Raw genomic sequence first — 21432 nt, 5'->3', positions numbered from 1 at the left:
GGTGTTGTACTTCTGTGGAAAGATATGGACTTTCAGAACAGCTGTGTGCAATCTAAAGTGCTACAACCATGATGCAATCCTTCCCTTTCCTATCCTAATTCTTGTCACATAGTGAAAATCATTTTTTGGTAACATCATTTATGTTCATGGGTTATACATTTTTTTTCGATTTGCTGGACTCCAGTAAGAGTACACTTATGTCACTTGTCAATATGATTTTTTTTTGCCATTATGTTTATTTATTGCGAAAATGCTAAAGACATTTTTTCGATTTGTTCTGAGGTACAGTATATGTACACTCTTGTCTTTTATATTGTATATACATTTTTTATTTTAATGATATGTTCTGAACTACAGTGCATGTGCACTTATGTTAGGTGTTAATATGTTTTCTACTGAACTTCAGTGCCTGTGCACTTTTCTCATTTTTCAATATGATTTGTACTCATTCTGTATGTTCAATACTGTACGTATGCACTTATGTCATTTGTTAAGAATTTTTTCAGTGCGTGTGCACTTTGTTATCTGTCAAATAATTTGTATATACAGTTTTCTGATTTGTTACTATGTTTTTTACTTACATTTTGTCTTTGATATATTTTGTACTTAGTGCGTGTGCACAACATTTAATTTATGTACTACATCTAAATATTCTGTAAATTGTAGAAGTTTATTAATTAAAGAAAAATTTTGCCGCACTTGGCAAGTCCAAATGACTCACCATCGCTGCCAAATTTTTGCCCCCCCAGTGGTGGGTTGTGAAACACGTATGTAACGTAGCAGCGATGGTGAGGCACGTTAAAATCTTTGACCAGAGAGCCTATTATCGTGGTTAGTCTGCGCTTTACCGCGCGAGTGTTGCGAGCAGTTCAGTTGTCGTCATGCAGTTCGCTAGTAGTCGTCATGTAGTTCAGTTCGCTAGTAGTAGTCGTGCAGTACAGTACGCTAGTTGTCGTCATGTAGAGCAGTACGCGAGTAGCAGTAGCTCAGTTCAGTTGCGTCCAGCAGTACGCTGGTAGTCGTCATGCAGAGCAGTCGGTCAGTAGTAGTAGCCCAGTGCGGTTGTGTGATGTAGTCTGTCGGCAACACTGGTCAAGATGCTGAATGAGGTATATTGTTAATTAAGGTAATCATCAGATAATGTAAAGTTTATTTATTGTAATTAATTTCCAACAAGTGCCCCAATAATAATTTTGATTTCAAAAGCAATTTTACAAAAAAAAATTTATTTAATTGAACTAACGATTTCGTTCCACTTCCCTTAAAGAAAAGTTTCAGTTAAATTACAAAAAAAAGAATATTATTATTTGCAATGCAGTTCCTCCAAGCCGTGCGCAAGAATAAGAGCAGAGATTTGACTAGCAGTTACAATGAGGTAAGAATTTAATTCTGATTTTTGCACAGGGCCAAAGAACGATATTTCGGTTTAATTGAATTATCATTATCACAGATTTTCTTATCACTGAATGGACTTTAATTTTTTTTGTGAAGAACTTATATTTGAGTCAGATTGCGATTCTCACTTTTATTGTCATTAAATTTAATTGCTAGGGAGGTTACGTTTGGCTCCCATTCATTTATTATTTCTGTCTTTAAAATTTCAGTGGAGAGGTTACACTTAGCGCAATGTCCATTAGCATTCTTAAATAATATTGTCATTTATAAAATTTCGGTGGGGAGGTTACAACGTTGCTAGTTTAACTAGAGTGTCCATTCTCCATTGCAAATAATTATTTACGCAATGACCATATTCTATAACGTCTAATATTTATGGTATTTGAAAACATTCCTCAAAAGGCATACAAAAATTACGATATCGGAAACTGTAGCACTTCCTAAACAAATACTACACGAATACCAGTAACCTCTGACTAATATGGGCGAAAAATGTTCAGTGTATTCTATATTTAAAAGCAAGCAAATTTCCATGAAGCGTCAGATTCCATATCGCTACGTTTTTGTAAGTTTTTGGAAAATTACGTGCGTTTATCCTCTTGTTTGAAGCATAGTATCTGTAGTAAACAATATTCAGTTATCGATTAGTCAGCAACGTAGTATCAACTCATTAATTCTAACTCCATACTCATAAGAAAAATGAAATACCCCTTTGTGTTCTCTCTCTCTCTCTTGGTATGTCTGCTTTTAAATTTATAAAATGAACTCGTTGGGATTATGCCAACGATAACTGATAATCTGATTATTTGTTCATAGAAGATTATCTTTTTCGATATGTGATTATCTTGGATTTCTAACTTTTTGCTATTTGTCTTAAGATTACGGTTGAAAGTGAGCTAAACCGTGAGTACTGAAGTATTTGGCAAATATATTCTTTTTCTTTCTTTCCCATTTGTTTTAGATTTTTGGAAATGGGGCTGTTGAAATCTCTACTTGGAGAGAAAGAAATTACAAGTCTAGTTTTTTTCTTTTTTTAGAAAGTCCACATCAAATGTGGTTTACTTCAGAGACTAACCACGGACACACGGTGCGATCTCTGCTTTCACGTGCCCGTGTTTTCCCAAACCTGTTATTCAGTTGGCCTAAAATCGTTGATGTGGACACCCACCGCATCTTTTCTGTGAGTGGATACTAACAGTAACAGTCACGCGTTTGATGGTTCTGTTAGATACAGTATTACTCAACTTACGTGTCTGCATCTTGTTTGCTAGTGGGCTAATATTGCGGTATCACAAAGTCAACAAGTTCCAGGATAACTTATCTAGTGCCTGCCTACTGACTTCAGCACAATGAGTCTTCTGTCGAGCTCACGGCTACTATAAATCATTACAACTTCAGCACAACGATTGGCTTTCAACCTCACAGCTACCATATACAACACTCACCAAAAAATTGGAACAGTCTTCGTACACGAGTATTCACAACAGGATATTAACTTAAGAACTGGAACAGAATCGGAAATCCAGACAGACACTAAATACCTATCACTCAAACTTTCAACACCACTACAAGCGATTTTTGATAATATCACTCATATTCTAAATATTTTAGATTCAGATCGAATAACTATGCCCTGACAGCTTTCCGAAGCTGCACAAGATATTATATATATATATACACATATATACATATATACATATATACATTATATATATATATATATATACATATATACATATATATATATATATATATATACATATATACATATATACATATATATATATCTCATGAACTTCCTCCTTCCTCACACAAGTTATCCTACGGAATAACGGAAAAACTTCACCAAATTCCAGAGTTGTGGTGACTGAACCCTGAATATTACCAGTAAGTTAACGCCTAGGTGAGCTTCCCTGAACAATACCATTACTACCAGTCATGGTTCAGAGCGACATATTCACAGGAATCTGTACTCGTCTGTGCAGAACTGTACTACTCTGGCTGTCATAAAACTATACTGGAACCATTAACAAAAATAAATGAACGGTGTTAGACCACTTAATTACTGGATTCAGCCGCTGCGATGTGTAATAGCGGCCCGCTCAAGCTGCCCTCGTTGTGTCTTTGCCTTTCACAGAATGCTTGTGCAAGCGTCTCTGGTTCCACCAGACACGGCAGCTTCTCGTTTTCTCCACAACGTATCTTTCACAACAATAATATAGTTATTTCTTAAATATTTCTTATTGAACAAAAGTGTGACAAGTATAATGTTTTGCTACAGTCTCCCTGTCGTTAAACACTGTTTCTCCAGCGCTTGGTCGTGGGTCGTGTGTGCAGATACTTGTCATCGCCTGCTACACCTCATCACCGGAAATAAATTTCTTTCCTCCAATCGCCTCCGAGTGGTCCGAAGATGTGGTAATCATTTTGTTTGCGAGGTTTGGTGAGTATAGGTGGCAGAATATCGAAGTGCAAGTTATCGATGAATAATACGATAAATATTTGTTCGATTGTGTGGTCTGGGTTCTATCGAGGATGGGGGATGTGCACAGCAGCAGAGGCAGGTCTGTGTGATAACCCAATACTACTTCGTTGCTTCTTTACTAATGTATACAGTTATTCCATAATGTAACTAGTCGGAAGATGCCGTGGACAGGAATGAGAAGGAACGTAAGTGTCTAGTAATTGCATCCGGCTAGTATAGTTCGTCAAGACAATTTTCTTCTTCACATAATGTTTGGCGCTGTAGCGGCCAGGTAACGGTCGGAGAGGCTGACAGGCGAGCTGCTTGCAAAGTGGAGCGTTGACATAGCGCGCTGACTGATACGGTGGAGACGTCGTACGGGGCCCGGCTGCGGCGTGGAGCAGTTAGCGGGTGTGTAACACTGTATATACACCCCAACATAAATAGTCTTTTCACAGGAAAAGCCACGTATAACACTATTATACTATTACTTGGCACACAAAACGGATTATGACACACTGTTGCAGAAACAACGAAACAAAGACGCAAAATCCCCAAGATTTTACAGAAGCTCGAAATTTAGCGCGGAGTTCAATGCTAGATGCTTGTAACAGTTTCCACAGAGGAACTGTCTCGAAACCTGACAGAAAATCCTGAGAGATTCTGATCGTATGTGAAATATGTTAGCGGCAAGAAACAAACAATGCCTTCTCTGTGCGATAGCAATGGAGATACTATCGAAGACAGTGCTGCCAAAGCAAAGTTACTAAACACAGCCTTTCGAAATGCCTTCCCAAAAGAAGACTAAGTAAATATTCCAGAGTTCGAATCGAGAACAGCTGCCAACATGAGTAAGGTAGAAGTAAGTATCCTCCGAGTGGTAAAGCAACGTAAGTCACTTAATAAAAGCGTCTTCTGGTCCAGACTGTATACCAATTAGGTTCCTTTCAGAGTATGCTGATGCATTAGCTCCATACTTATCATAGACAACAGTTCGTTCGATGAAAGATCCGTACCCAAAGACTGGAAAGTTGCACAGGTCACACTAATATTCAAGAAAGGTGATAGGAGTAATCCACTGAATTACAGGCCCATATCGTTAACGTCAATATGCAGCAGGATTTTGGAACATATATTGTGTTAGAACATTATGAATTACCTCCAAGAGAACGGTCTATTGACACACAGTCAACATGGGTTTAGAAACATCGTTCCTGCGAAACAACTAGCTCTTTATTCACGTGAAATTTTGAGTACTATTGACAAGGGATTTCGGATCGTTTCCGTATTTTTGGATTTACAGAAGGCTTTTGACACAAACGGCTCGTAGTAAAATTGCGTGCTTATGGAATATCGTTTCAGTTATGTGACTGGACTTGTGATTTCCTGTCAGAGAGGTCACAGTTCGTAGTAATTGACGGAAAGTAATCTAGTAAAACAGAAGTAATTTCTGGCGTTCCCCAAGCTAGTGTTATAGGCCCTTTGCTGTTCCTTAACTGTATAAACGATTTGGGAAACAATCTGAGCAGCCGTCTTCGGTTGTTAGCAGATGACGCTGTCGTTTATCAACCAATAAAGTCATCAGAAGATCAAAATACACAGCAAAACGATTTAGAAAAGATACCTGAATGGTGCGAAAAGTGGCAGTTGACCCAAAATAATGAAAAGTGTGAGGTCATCCACGTGAGTGCTAAAAAGAATTTGTTAAATTCTGGTACACGATAAATCAGTTAATCTAAAAGCCGTAAATTCAACTAAATACCTAGGTATTACAATTACCAACAACTTAAATTGGAAGAAAACATAGAAAATGTTGTGGGGAAGGCTAACCAAAGACTGTTTTATTGGCAGGACACTTAGAAAATTTAACAGACCTTAGACTGCCTACAATACGCTTGTCCGTCCTTTTAGCATACTGCTGCGAGGTGTGGGATCCTTACCAGATAGGACTGACTGAGTACATCGAAAAAGTTCATAGAAAGGCAGCACGTTTTGTATTATCGCGAAATATGGGAGAGAGTGTCGCAGAAATGATACAGGATTTGGGATGGAAACTATTAAAAGAAAGGCGTTTTTCGTTGCGATGGAATCTTTTCACGAAATTCAAATCACCAGCTTTCTCCTCGGAATGCGAAAATATTTTGTTGACAACCACATACATAAGGAGGAACGATCACCACCATAAAATAAGGGAAATCAGAGCTCCTACGGGAAGATGTGTGTTCAATCTTTCCACACGCTATAAGACATTGGAATAATACACAATTATAAAGGTGGTTCGATGAACCTTCTGCCAGGCACTTAAATGTGATTTGCAGAGTATCCATGTAGATATAGATGTAGATTTCCTCTTTGTTCGGTACATATTGTGTATTACCTGTCTTTCCCTATAGCTTACCCATTATTTCCTCATGATTTCGATTATCTTGCACCATTTTACGTTGTCAAACGCTAATTCCAAGTCGACAAATGCTATGTACGTGTCTTGTTCTTCAGTCTTGCTTACACTATCAAGCTCAACGTCATAATTGCCTCTCTGGTGCCTTTAACTTTCCTAAAGCCAAACTGATTGTTACCTAACACATCCTCAATTTTCTTTTCCATTCTTCTGTGAATTATTCTTGTCAGCAGCTTGGATGCATGAGCTGTAAAGCTGATTGTGCGATAATTCTCGCACATTTCGGCTCTTGCTATCTTCCGACTTGCTTGTATGATCTTCCGAAAGTCTGATGGTATATCACCGGTCTCATATGTTCTACACAGCAGTGTGTATAGTTTTGTTCTCTTACCCAATGTTTTTTGACTGTGATTGGCAGAGGGGTTACAGGACCAAACGGCGAGGTCATCAGTCCCGCGATTCCAAAGTTAGTCACAAAAGAAAGAGGGCCCGCTAGAAGTGGAGAGATCTAGCCAGGGGAGTCAAATTATAAAAATAATCATCATTAAACACACACAGTAAAGGCATAAAATGTGAGCCCAAATCCAAAAAGGGGAAAAATGTAGGCGGTCATGAGGTCACAGACCAAGAAGACTAAAAAGTCCCAACCACAACCAACCTGCCCCTGCTCCGAGACTAAAGTAGAACCTTGTATCTGGAAATAAAAACCACTTTCACGGAGGTAACTGAGGACCAGTTCAACCATCCGTGGATCGCTTTCTAGTATTAAATTTAAGGAATCGGGAGGACTAGACTTAACACGAAGGACCGAAAGAAGGGGACATTCCAACAATGTGCGAGGTATCTTCTAGTTCCTTGATTGTGTGTAGATTATTACTGTGAGCAGTAGCGCACCAGATGCCACTCTACTTTTGGGCAGAGAGATCTGACGTAGATCCGCATACCCGCAGCTGGAATCACGACAGGAAATGGAGGTAAGTATCTGCTTCTCTAGCCAAACGGTCAGTCAGTTCATTCCCTGGGATGCACGTATGTCTTGGGACGCAGAGAAAGAGGACTGAACAGTAGCAAGCAGAAGAGTAGAGAGGTGGTCGTGGATAGCAGGACCGAAGCGTGACGAGAGCAGCATCGGTCGATAGCCTGCAGCCTGCTCTTGGAGACTGAAGACATTAAAACACTGTGGAGCGAGGCCTGAGAAAATGGAGGGTCCTGTGAATGCCTAAAAGCTCTGCTGTGAATACACTACATGATCTTGGCAATAAATGGTGTTCGAAGCCAGTAAGAAACGTGAAAGCGTATCCCACCTTAGCGATTGTCTTAGAAACACCAGTGTAAAAGATGGTGCCACCCAAGAACTCTGCAAGGACGGCACATACAAGATGCTGGGAAACCATAGGAATGACAGACCTTAGGACCCTGGAATAGATCAGTCCTAATCCATGGTCTCAGCACCATCCAAGGGGGGGTTTGGGAGGAAAGACAAGGAGGTGCAGTCCAGTGAGGGGAGATGGAGATGCTGACAGAGGGAAGTGAGATGTATGACAACTGGCAAACCCACCTGTGGCCGAGTGTTAGGAGGGAGAAGTCCCTCACTGGCGAAAAGAAACGGGACTGTGCTACAACATTGAGAAGCTGGTTGCCTAAATAAAGTTCTGTATCATGGTGTACTGTTGGTCAACGACAAAAATTCATAACCCGCGTTTTGGAGGGGGGAAACTGGAAGCCATGGACGGTGGCCCACGCGGAGGCCCATAGGATGGCGCCTTGGAGCTGGCACTCAGCAGATGATACCAACTGGGAGCTGCACCAGATGCGAAAATTGTCAACGTACAATGCCAGGATAACCACAGGCCCAACAGAGGTCACAAGCCCACTGATGGCAATGAGGAAGGGTATGACACTTAGCACAGAGCCCTGTGAGATACCATTCTCCTGAATCTGAGGGGGCGCCGAGTGAAGTGCCAACTTGAACCTGGAAGAGCCAGATAAAAATCAGACTGGGACCATGGAAGCCCCAGTCATGGAGGGTAACTAAAATGTGATGGGGCCAAGCCATGTCATGCACCTTATGTAGATTGAAGAAGACTGTGAGAAGGTGCCAGCAATGAGTAAAAGCCATTCAGATGGCTGATTCCTATCAGAGTAAACTGTCATTTGGATGATGATGCTTGGTTTGTGGGGGCGCTCAATTGCGCGGTTATCAGCGCCCGTACAAATTCCCAAACTTTGCTCAGTCCAATCTCTTCACTTTCATGAATGGTCAGCTGGAGATAGCCTTGCCCGGAAGCCACAGTGATATGGGGACAAAAGGCCCTGAGATTAGAGCACCAAACGTAATCTGAAGCTGATCATCCTTTCGAGCAGTTTACAAAGTAGATTAGTCAGGCTAATTGGGTGGTAGCTGTCTAGAGACGTTTGGTTTTACCTGGGCTTAAGGATGGGCATAACTATACTGTCTTGCCAATTTGACAAAAGCACGTGTGAGGCAAATGTGGTTGAAAACTGTGAGGAGCTGTTGCCTCTGGGGAACGTCCAAGTGTTATCATCTTGTTGTAGATGGAATGTGGGCCTGGGACCGTGTCTCATGAAGAGCTAAGAGCCTGCACAAATTCTCATTCAGTGAGGGATGCATCACAGGGCTCAACATTGTGTGGGATTAAACATTGAGAGGTTTGTTCAACCCTGCATTTCTGCCAGAGTAAGGTACTAGGGTACGAAGAGGATGATGATGACGTGGCAAAGTATGTCGCGAGGTGTTCAGTGCACAGAGGACCTTGGAGGTTCAGACCCTGGGCAGTTTACTGTCGCTGGCGGCCCAGAAGCCAATGGAGCATGGACCAAACCTGCGATTGAGAGGCATACGTCCTCAGGGAGGAATCATAGCGCTCCCAGCATTCCTTTTTACTCCACTTAAGGTAAAGATCCTTAGCAGGAGACACAAGTGAAGATGTTGGTCTGTGAAGTGTGTCGCTTAAATCGCTGCAACGCCCATTGGCGGTCCTGGCCAGTGACTGTGCCATCCTTGTTCCACCACAGGACCAGTCGACGACGAAGGGGACCTGTGGAGAGGGGGACAGCAGTACCAGCAGCATGAAGAGTAGTGGCAGAGGTGCCTTGCACAACTATATCAATGGAATTCGAGAGGGAGGTGTCAACGTTCACAGCAGACGTATATAAAGGCCAATTGGCATTGTGGAATGCCCAACGTGGGGGCCTGTCTGCCTGGTGGCAGGAGGGGAATGATAGAATCACTGGGAAGTGGTCACTGTCACACCATTGGATGACCAGAGAAGTCACAAGGGCAGGGGAGGAGATCGTGAGATCGATAGCAGAGAAGGTGCCAGAAGTAGCACTGAAGTGGGTAGGGAAACCACCATTGAGGGGAGAAAAATCGAGGTCCATGATAAGTTCGTGAAGTATGATACGACTACCCATTGAAGTAATACTCTCCCACAGTGGATTGTGGGCACTGAAGTCCCCAAGGAGGAGAAATGGGGCAGAAGATGCTGGATTAAGGTAGACAGTGCAACGTAAGGAAGTGGCCTACTTGGAGGGAGGTAGGCTTTGCAAATTGTGATTGCCAGAGTCGTGTGCACTCTAATTAATGTCACTTCGAAGTTGGTACATAGGGGTCTCCAGTCACTAATGACATCTGAGTAAATCTAAGTGCAGACCCCACCAGATGCTAACCTGGAACCAGCACGGTTCCTACTGAATGACCGATTACCATGAAAGGCTGGAGAGTGGCCATCATGGAAATGCGTTTCTTGAAGAACAAGACAGAATGTGGAATAGGAGGAGACAAGACGTTGCATTTCTGGTAGGTGACTATAGTATTCGTTGCAATTCCACTGGATGATCGTGTGGCTAAAGTCCAAGGTAGACGGTAGACATGAAGCCAAAGAGGAGGTCAGGTTACTTGGTCACTAGTTGTCACTGACAAGGATGAAGGGACATCCATAAATAAGATATCAGAAGGCACCTCCAGGGCCACTGGGGGCGCCTTGTGTTGAGTTTTCTTGTACTACTTCTTCATGAGGTGGAGGAGGGCAGGGCACAGGGGCTCTACAGGCTTCAGCAATATCTGGAACCTAAAGAGGGTCAGCGATCTTGGGGCACACAGATGGTGTGCCTCGTGGGCGAGTGGTGGTAAGAGTCTTCTGGCCAGAAGACACCAGGGAGAGGGGTCCCTGGAGGGAGCCCAATCACCAGCAGATGAAGGGGCACTATTCGGCTGGGGAGGGGGGGAGCTCCCTAACGAGAGGTTGTGGGAACTGCAGGTGAGGGAGATGGGGATGGGGCTGGGATAAGGACGAGGGCAGAGGAGGAAATGAACCAACAGAGGCAAAAGTTGGAGATAGTGACACTGGATGGAGTCTCTCTCACTTTTGGCGGGCCTCAGGTTAAGACAGGCGATCCAGGGACTTATTCCTAAATCATCTTTTCTCTCTTGTAAGCCGGGCAATATGGGGAGCAAGGGAAGTGGCGGTCAGCACAATTGACACACACAGGTGCTGGAACACAGGGGCTTCCTTCATGGAGTCACGGTCACCATACGAGGGGTCCGCCATACTGTGGGAAGACATATGCCCAAAACTCTTGTTCTAATTTAACCAAAAAATTTGGTTTAACATGGATCTATGTTTAACATTCATTGCAAGCAATATTCCTCTTCACAAACTTACGTACACTATCCTCAAAGGCTTCCTGCGCAAATATTGCTTAAATCAAAGTATACCAGTTGACTCAACATTGCGTGAAAATTACACACCGGCAATTTACGTGAATGCTCTAGAAGAAACACGCAATGAACTCAAGGGCAGCATTATCTGGATTTCAGATGACGAGACTACAGACACTGTAGTAGTTACATTGCAAATTTAATTGTTGGTGCTTTAAAAGAAGAGCCTCCTTCCTATTTTGCGGCCTGCAAAGAACGTAATCATTCTACGATTGCCAGATTTGTGACTGAGGGTAGAAGAAAAATATTTCCAGAATCTTCTGCAGATGAAAAGGTGCTTATTTGAGATGCTACTCGCAATATGGTGAAAGTAGGAAAATCTCTGAGCATTTTATCTCAATTAGGTTCATGTGACGTGCTTTGCTCATGGAGTACATCGCCTCGATGAAATAGTACGTTCCAAGTCTGTGAATGAACTGATTTCATCCACAAAAAGTGCTTCTGAAGGCTCCTGCTCGCATTAAGACCCACAAAGAAAAGCTACCTAATGTGCCTTTACCTCCCGAACCAGTGTCAACTCTGAGTATGTGGGCCGAAGGTGTGTTGTTTTACAATGAACATTTCGAGGTCATTAGAGGCGTAGTAAACGACTTCGATAGTGCATAGGCTTTGGCAGTTTGCAGTGCAAGCAAGCTTTTAATGATTCCGGTGTTAAAGACATTGCTGTGATTAGCACTCATTTTTCCCATATACCTGCACGTAGTGAAAAGCTTGAAGCTCAAGGTTTGGTGTTGAATGAAACTATTCAGTTAACGAATAAAATTGTCCTAGTGAACTCCTCATTGTCGGAGGTATTGCCAAGAAAACTTAAAGAAAAATTTGATTTTAACAATAACCTGGGCTTTGAACCCTTGTGCCAAACAGTTTTGTTAATGGGATGGGTGAACTTTTACCAGAAATAGTAAGTGCCAACATAGCACCCAAATTCAAATACTGCCCAGTTACCTCAGTTGATGTAGAATGGTCCTTTTCTGCTTATAAAAGCGTTCTTGAGTGATCGAAGACAGTCTCACTACCGAACATTTGGAAAGGAACTTCGACGTTTATGTTCACGACAGTAGAAAAATGTAAAAAATTGTATATAGTGTTTTGGTTCAGTAGTATTAAAAGTTAATTATGTTAAAAAATTCATGATTGTATGTTGTTTAAATAAAATATTACGGAGTTTTTGAGCGTGCCCCTCTGCGTGCGATACATCGCAAAGTTGTTCCCTGCACATATGGATTGTTTCGCTGATACACTGTCGCATCGCATCCGCTTTTTACCAACAACAATAGCAGAGGAGGAACGATTCTTGAAACACGATATGCATCCCCATTTTGCAAAGTTTTAAAAAATAATCCCAGAAAGGCCCCCTTCCAAACCTCTACCAGAAAGTATTCGAAAAATGATATCAGCCTTCTAAATGTACCGATTTTTCATATGGCCGGCGATCTTCCTCGTAATTGATATGCACAGGTTCGACTTCGAAATAATGCACGCAGTAACTAAGAAGCTTTTTATTTTTGATCTTGCACATTTCGACACTTTTCACTTTTCATGCATTCGCATGCATATTTTAAGGCTTTTATGATGCATATAATCCGGTCTCTACTTATAACATTGATGAAAAGTCTAAAAAAGGGCAGTGAAAACGTTCAAGTTGAAAGGGATTAAAAACTATTTTCCGAAAGTCTTAATTCAGACAAAAAGTATGGTTTATCTAAGGACGTTAGTTAACGAATTATTAGTAAGTCAAACTGTAGTTTAGCCCAAAAATAAATGATACATGACATGACTAAACACGTTTTTTACAATGTAAATCACCAGGAACTATCAGTGTCACAGGGAATCAATCTGAGTATTAATTCTGCATTACTATAAAAATAATATAAATAAAAACAAGTGTTTCCTGTTTTTTCTGATTCAGTTAATTAACCCTGTCATTAAAAGTAGCTGTCAACATCACAAGTTACTTCTATGGCATGTCTGTGACTTTGCTATCAATCTACAACGTCGAAAGTCAATTCGAAACGTCTCACTAAAAGTAAACCTACACAATATCGTGAAAGATGTATCAAATTATTTTCCTTACTTTTCATTTCAGTATTAAGCAAAATACTGCTACACAAAGAAAAACACAAAAATATTAACTTTTACTCACCCTGGGTCGTTAATCACCTCACGTATGTTCTGCAACAGCGACTGTTTAGATATCTCGTGAAAGCGGAGCAGACGGCCGACGCCCCTCCTCACACACATCATCACGTTAGAAGGCTGATCGCCCCACAGCGGAATGCCTATCATAGGTAGACCGTTGTAAATGGCTTCTATTGTTCCCATCAGACCTCCGTGAGAAATGTACAGTCGCATTTTGGGATGACCTGTGAAAAAAAAATACGGCATTTACTTTAAAGGGTGAAACTTCCCATGTTTTGTCTCATTACGTAACTATGGAAGGAACAGTGTCGTGACTATACACCAGTTCACAATGCGAGATTAATGCAGAACATTCTTAAAATTTGTGCGTTTGAGTAGGGTAACCATTAAAGGAAATGGTACAGCTGGAAGCAATGAGCTACCTTTGGTTAGGTGATTCATGCATTATAGCCAAGGCAATTCTTTAAATGTAGAATATGTGTAACTTTCTCATTTATGACAGTTATCAGTTCGTTTACAAGTTTTTAATGCAAAATTTATACGAAGTAAAATCTCATTTAGCTTTTGGGACTGTGCTGAAAAACTTACTACTGAACATATAACTTTTGTGTGGGAAAAGTTGAAATTTGAGGCTTTAAGGAGGTTTAGAAGAGGAAGTACTTAGCAGTGTTTGGTCATTTAACATTTAATTATATTAAATTAGAGCTGTGTACCAGATGTGAGACATTAATTTCTCAGTGCGTATACAATGCTCAGATAACTTAGGGGAATGCAGCCGGGTGAAGCCATCGACAACCGCCGATATTTCGACAGCAGCACACCCTGTCATTTTCATTTTCAACGCAAAACTGCAGCAAGTAAGCGCTGTGCAATCGAATTGAAAACCTCCGTTTTCCCAGAAACTCCTGAAAGATAATCCACTGCAAACTCTAGCGCCATCACAAACTGTAGACGACCGAGGTAAAAAATAATCGATAGTGAAATTAATAATCAACAGGCGAGGTAGCATAAACACTTTCTCTGACAAGCGAGAGAGCAGGAGTCCATTCAGAACTCAAAAATCATCATCTATTTATTGAGTTACTTGCTAATTTCATTTTGACAGCTTCCTTAACAATACTGTCCCAATAGCTAGAAGTGCATGCCAGAATCTCCGTGTTTCCACAGGACGACTTGGGTCAAGACAATGTTCTGAATGGTGGATTTAGTCGGCTGTTTTAAGCTTGTGTGCTGCCTATGCTCAGCACACCGGTTCTCCACAATCCTTATATACCAATACATGACACACACACACACACACACACACACACACACACACACACACACGAAAACTAAAAGGACCCTGATCGCCAAAGATGACTTCGATATGGAGTAACTCAGCTGACAAACTCTTAGGGTACGAGATATCATGGACCCTGTGAACCAAGGTACTGAAAGTACCCCTTCATGTTGAGCTGGAGCAGCGTGGGATTAGCCGAGCGATCTGAGGCGCTGCAGTTATGGACTGTACTGCTGGTCCAGGCGGAGGTTCGAGTCCTCCCTCGGGCATGGGTGTGTGTGTTTGTCCTTAGGATAATTTAGGGTAAGTAGTGTGTAAGCTTAGGGACTGATGACCTTAGCAGTTAAGTCCCATAAGATTTCACACACATTATTGAACTTTTTTTGTTGTTGTGCTGGATGATGACTGCTGTCAGCCTGCAGATGCTAATCAGTATGAGCAGGCTTCCCATAATAGGATGTCCCAACGTACCGTCCGCGCTCCTCCTGACCAACACGTCAAGGTAGGGAAGACAGTCATCCTTTTCCACATTCATCGTGAAAGGAATATTCGGGTGGGTTGAATTCACGTGTTCTTAGAAGTCATTCAAATTCACACTGCCATAAGGTTAAACAACGAAAAAAATCGTCTAACTATCTGAAAAAAATCACGCAGGTTTCAAAGGCGTCGACAGCAAGGCATGATCTTCGAAATCTTCCATGAACAAAGCGGCAAGAGTATGTGAGAACCCGCTTCCCATCCCAACTCCATCTGTCTGCTCGCAATGTCACTGAATAAAACGTGGTAGTCAAATGTCTAAATGGGTTCTTTAGATCAGCACCTAACCTCGGTCAACCGTAAGTAATCAGACACACGCGAGAGGCCACATCAAAACTTTCTAGGATATCAGTCATTCAAACTAATTCCCTCTAACCGGCGTACGCGTTGCTGCAAGTTGTGTTCCCGTTTAAATATTGGGGTTGTCGACGTCGTCACCCAGCTGCATTCTCTTAAGTTATTTGAACTGTGTGTCAGATGTTTGATTTCCAGGGTTTCCAGAAGATAAGCACGAGAATCCTCAAATGTGGCTGCACAGAAGAGCTGAAGATCAGGTGGATGGGTATTATAACTGAAGAGGTACTGTATTTAATTTAGAGGAAAGAGCTTGGTTGGAACCAAGAATCGTTAATTTTGTAATGGAGGTAAGTGTGTAGGTTCGTCAGCTCTGCTGCACGGAAGACTCCATCTCCTGTAAGTTGGTATCCATAAAGATGAACTACTTCCAGTTAGGATGACACCTGCTTGGAAAGCTTTCTCTGCTGCTTTTCAGGCACTACATCCTGTTTGCCATCTTTCGTGACGAGTCACGTTCCATCTTTGATTAAGCGTCATTCACTGTAAACAGTAACACACATCACCATGTACACGTCACAAGCTGTCTGATGCAATGGACAACCGACACAGGGGTAGTGGTGTGCGTGCGGCACAGGTTAATGCGCCGATGCGATGCATTGCGTCATCACATGAAATACGTGTTATGCGCTAAGCTGTGTACAGTACGTCTGTCTGGTGGTCAGGGATGTGGGCTATTTATCACCCACTACCCGTTCCAGTGTACAATAGATACCCGAACTCTATGCGAGTGTGTGGAAGAACTGAATGCACCGTTGCAATACATGCATTCAGACTAGTGCTCATCGCTTGGACAATCACTATGAGCTATGTTATGCAGTTGTCGCTTTGTATATCCATAACACAAACATGCATCTGTACCCTATCTCAATATAATGGGTTGTGGACCCAAAAGCTTTTAACACCCTGTATAACTGGAAAGTAGAAGACTTACGCTATCTGCTGAGTGCTTCAGAAAGTTTAACTCACGGTGCCCCATCACCTTCACATGAAGTTAGTATCGCGGTATTGTGGATGTCATGAAATTAGGCATCCTTACCCTGTCAGTGATCAAACGCAAAATATAAGAGCACTGTTTGTTATACCTTAACGTACAGTGAATATCTGAGTATTCTGAACATTTTAATCTACAGTCGTAAATAAGGTGGGGAGGGAGGAGGGGTGGGGGGCAACCGCAAGGCAACTATTTCCTCTCTAACCCTTTCCCCATCCCAAGCCATCCTCCGCCCGAAGAATCTGAAGCCTTTAGCGTAGCGAAGACTCCTAACGGCGCATAATTTTAGTGGATGCACTGGTGGCGCACGCTCAGGCATTCAGTGACTGACTTACAGTCTTATTCTTACGGGTTATTTACAAGGTACCATGCGTGTTTAAGGAATTTCCTGTATGCTATTTACCCCTCACCCACTGTGGTATGTCGCATGTTGATAGCTATATGACCACTAGTAAGACGACCGAGGGAGATAACGTAACGTCTGAGACGCTGGACTTAGGTGTGAAGCTCAACTTCACACTCTGCCTTCTCGAGTTGGATTCTAGTTCCTCTTAAACAATTCAGGAGAGTGACAAAATAGTTCCTTCTAGAAATCCGATACCGGCAACTTCCCTATGCAGTACCAAATGTTTACCTTCTACATTCCACGAAGTCCATGTCACTGTTCTTCCAGACTTTTTCTTCCAAGAAAACGTTGCTAATTTTGAAAATATCGGACGTGGCAGTAATAGATTTAATTCTTCGTAGTCTGTTGCCACTTACAGCACTGACCTAGAGACTGTGTGCGGACAAATACAACATTCTGGCAGGAGAAGCAATTTTGAAACTGTGTTTCGGTGCCAGTGAGCCCAATTTTCCTGATATTGTCTGACATGATTAAGACATTGTTTCATCGCTGAAGTAATAATCGGTGTCCTAGTCTGACTTATCTTTCTGAATAACTGTTGAAAAAGTGGAAAGATGGAAGATTGGTGGTGGTGGTGGTGGTGGTGAAGGTGAAGGGGGGGGGGGGGGGTGGATGAGTGTACTACTACTATTAGCTACAGTCAACTTCAGGGCGAAAGCGGCACCACCCATGTTACAAACCCCTATTCTGAATCCCTCTAAGTCAACAGATTTTTTGTCCCTAGCATTTTGTCCATCCATTCCAACATAAGGTTCAAATAATACCGCGTCCAGTAGCGCCGCAGTTGTTTAATGCCTTGTGCTAGGAGCATAATAAGGCAGTTTCTGATTAGTCACGGGCTCTATCAACGAATTCTGTCTAGGAATACAAAGCTATCAGCGAGTGCAGCTTCGAGCGAGGGAAAAACCTTTGCGCTAGATGGCGAACTTTAAGGACTATGTCTTATCCATTTCATGTACTGTGAATTGTGGTAAGTCGTATGGACTATTGTTGCGTTCACGAATTTAAAAACATCTCCCCAATGTAAGAAACGTGAGTGCAATATTTGCGTACTTAGTATGTCATACTGAGGCAGCCACTTGCGCACCATCATATTGGGTGGTTTTCCTGGCAACTCATCATCCTCCCACTTCCACAGTACTCGTTGAGGTAGTTCTGCAAACGCTTCCACTATGGCCTTCCGTTTCTCTACTGGCAAATCCTTTGCTAATATTGTCGAACCGAATGTAAATAGAATTACTCCATGTTCTGCTCCGTTCATGAATTCCTGGACGTCCTGCGAACAAAGAAACATTCTGTGAGAGATTTTACTGGCGAAAGCTTCTGAAAAAATACAATTCCAGATTGTTATTGCTATTCTCAGTCGCAAATATTCTGTTTCAGATACCACTGTACTGAGGACTGAACAATATTTAACAGCTTTCATTACCCCACATACGTGTCTAATCCACACACTGCTCATCCACTTTATACCCAGAGCAATTTGTTGGTCATTTGTGGAGTGACAACTTGTCCACAACAATTTCAAGTTTTCATACAATGTAATGCACGGCTATGAAGTGTTCCTCAATAACCCTGATGGAATGTTAGAATTAGCTACTTTATCCAAAACATCTCACCAACATGCTAATGCGGTTTTAACTAACAATTTCGAAATAATAATATTAAACAAACAATGTAGAATAAATCAGGCCAACTGCTTATGAAAAACTCTTGCTCTGTATAAAAATAAATCACCTTATTCACTCATTTTATTCTAAACGCACACTAAGTCTTTCACCACCTGATTACAACTAATTACATTATTTCATTGAAAACATCTGTAGATAACCACACCGCAGCATGTAAGTACCGCATGTTAACTTTATGGCAAAATACTGTCCACTTTGTGTGTTTTTTTTACTAAAAACTCGTTTCTATGTTCTGCCACTTTTGAAATAGTGAAGTTATGAATATTTCACTTTCATTGTGAGCATGAGCTTAAGTGGGTGCTTTACATATAATCCATTTTTTTCCAAAATTAAAATATACTGCTCTTTTCTAGAATTTCATGTTTAAAGAAAAATTCTACGTTAGCTGCATTTAGTTCCCAACAATGTATGACGTAACATGAACCTACCGAAAACTCAGTGACTCCTAATTTTCACTGCTAACTATTCTAATTTCGCATAGTAGCGCACTTAATGCCGAAATATCATAGCTATGACCATTAAAGCAATGATAGACAGGTCATTATGAAGCTGAAAAATGAGTCTATGAGGTGTGAGTAGCACTTTAAGGCTGAGCAACACTGCAGAGCAGCCGTCAATGCACTCCACCGTTCCCTAAATTTAGCGACACAGGCGTGGTTGCTGGAATGTAATAGATGAAGTGCACGTTTAACAAATGGACCGTGTCTACTCATCATCACCTGTTTTGTAGTGTAAATGCAGGCCTTTTCCAGAAATGAAAGTGACAGAATTGGGAACACCAGCTACCATAGCATATAAGAAAATGTAGCGTGTATGGCGCGGCTCAGGCGAGATTTGAGCCATTTTGTTAGTCTCGTTCCCACGTTGCGAGTGGTGGAGCGCAAACAGTAAAATAAAAAAAAAAAGGTAATTCGAGGGTCGTGAGATGGAGACCTAGGTGGAAAATATTTTCCATTTGTATGTTACTTACAATGCAAATAAACTGGAATAACGCTCAATATATTGTTTTATTAATATGTTCATAGCACACGACTGATTTTCAGATGACGTGAAATTTTGATCCTCGCAGAGCAAGCTGTCAAAACAGTGACAACTTTGGGAAAGCAATGGACGGATGACAGTCGAACGATGCTGTGAGCTTAAACTGCATGTGGCCACGGCATGAGTACACTGCATTTACCGGATGGCTGTACGTCGTCTCCAGTGTCGACACGTCGCTACAGCACTTAAGGGAATTGTTCCCGTGTCTCGGTCCGATTCCATCCGCTGGAGGCCGGACTGCCGACATGCAAGTGATTGTATATATGTCCACTGTTCCCAAATCATGAACGTCCCTACTATAACATACTAGTATTCGCCATTGTTTGCGCGATGAGTGGCGAACTGACGTGTACATGGGTTATGCCAGCTTCAACCTCGCCAGCAGTGATTGAGTACATGTTAGTGCTACCGCATAGGGCAATCTGCATTATTGAGCGGCATTGCGAACAAATGACAAGCTGTATCAGGGAGGTTGCTGAGATCTAGACGTAGTCTCTGGTTAAGGCAACTCCTTATGTGCTATTTCTATAGCTCGCTGTCGGGACACTTGCAAAGATTTAAGGTTTTCTTCGAAGACGAAGAAGAACGGACGGACATGTGCTTCCCTGACTGGAGGGTCTCGCACATTAACGTCATTGAGTTAGTACTCATATTTGAAGGTATAGAGTACTACAATTTCCATCAATTGGACTAATTAGAAGAAACAGTCAAAACATTCAATGAATTATTCTCTAATGTTAATAGAAAGTTTCACACGGAGGTAGACTCAGCGCTAAATGTTCCTTCGCCCAGGACAATCACGTCCACTAGTGTACACTCGCGCACGATTATTGTGTTAAGTTTGTGCTGCAGCCTCACAGGACTTTTCAAAAAAGCGTCCCGTTTTCTGTTTTTCTTCACAGCTAATACACTTGACACAAATTCCGACAAACTCACTTGTTTGGTAGTTACTGTATCGCTATAGACGCACTTTTTTCTTAACCAGGTCACCACGACATTAAGCACAATGTTTCTGCCTACTTTTGAACAGTTTTCCGCTCGTACGTTTTACAACACAACCAGCTTCAGTTTCATAGCACATACGAAAGAGAATACTACACGAGCACGACAAAGAAATCGACTGTCCAGTGAGATCTGAAACAAGAACTTCGTAAGTTAAACATTTAATACTGTGATTGGCGGAAAAATATAAGACTTTCGATGCTTTAGCACGTAAATCATGCTAGAATAGTGGGTTTCAATCTGGAAGTAATTACCTCCTGAGGAGCAACTTAAAATTTCTGAGGGGTAAAAACAAAACGAGTTCGATCAAGATTTAGTGACCACTATCACAAATCAGTTTGATATCCACTACTGAATGAAACCCTCCTCTATATACTTCCATGAAATGTTATCTTCGGCGACACGAATCAGTGTCGCTCCTGCATATCTTATGCCATCCGCCTGTATTAGTTAATCTTCCCAGTCTTATTTTTCTTGAAATCCACAGAACAAATTCCTTTGGTCACCAAACACCCATCTCAGTACTATCCAGTCCGCTACTTTTTTCGCCTCTGTGATACAGTGAGGTGACAAATGTCATGAGAAACCTTTTGTCCGGCTTAGTGCAGCAGCTCGACGTGCCGTGGACGCAAGTCGTTGGAAGTCTCCTGCAGAAATATTGAGTAATGCTGCCTCTATAGCTGTCCATAATTGCTAAAGTGTTGCCAGTGCAGTATTTTGAACACGAACTGGCCTCTCGATTTTATCCTACGAATGTTCGATGGGATTGATTTGGGTGAATGATTCGATCGAATTGTTCCGAATGTTCTTCAAACTAGTGGCGAACAGCTGTGGCTGGGAGACATGGCGCACAGTAATACATAAAAATTCTTTGTCTGGGAATATGAAGTCCTTGAATAGGCTATGGATGGTCTGCAAGTAGCCGAAAATAACCACTTCCAGTCAATGATCGGTTTAGTTAGACCGAAGGACGCAATCCATACTGTGTAAA

General features: G+C 41.8%; 1 protein-coding gene across 1 annotated transcript in view; it reads right to left on the bottom strand.

The window, feature by feature from the left end:
• Positions 1-21432, bottom strand: part of LOC124612351 (UDP-glycosyltransferase UGT5-like) — a 139224-nt gene that overhangs the window by 15180 nt on the left and 102612 nt on the right. Inside the window, exons 3-4 of the mRNA XM_047140504.1 lie at positions 17761-17983; positions 13142-13361 (exon numbers count right to left, since the gene is read on the bottom strand). Of these exons, the coding sequence (XP_046996460.1) occupies positions 13142-13361; positions 17761-17983 (443 nt within the window). The remainder of the gene's footprint in view (positions 1-13141; positions 13362-17760; positions 17984-21432) is intronic.

Source organism: Schistocerca americana, chromosome 4, assembly GCF_021461395.2.
Source record: "Schistocerca americana isolate TAMUIC-IGC-003095 chromosome 4, iqSchAmer2.1, whole genome shotgun sequence".
Lineage (NCBI taxonomy): Eukaryota > Metazoa > Arthropoda > Insecta > Orthoptera > Acrididae > Schistocerca > Schistocerca americana.
This window is presented reverse-complemented; position numbering and strand designations above follow the sequence as displayed.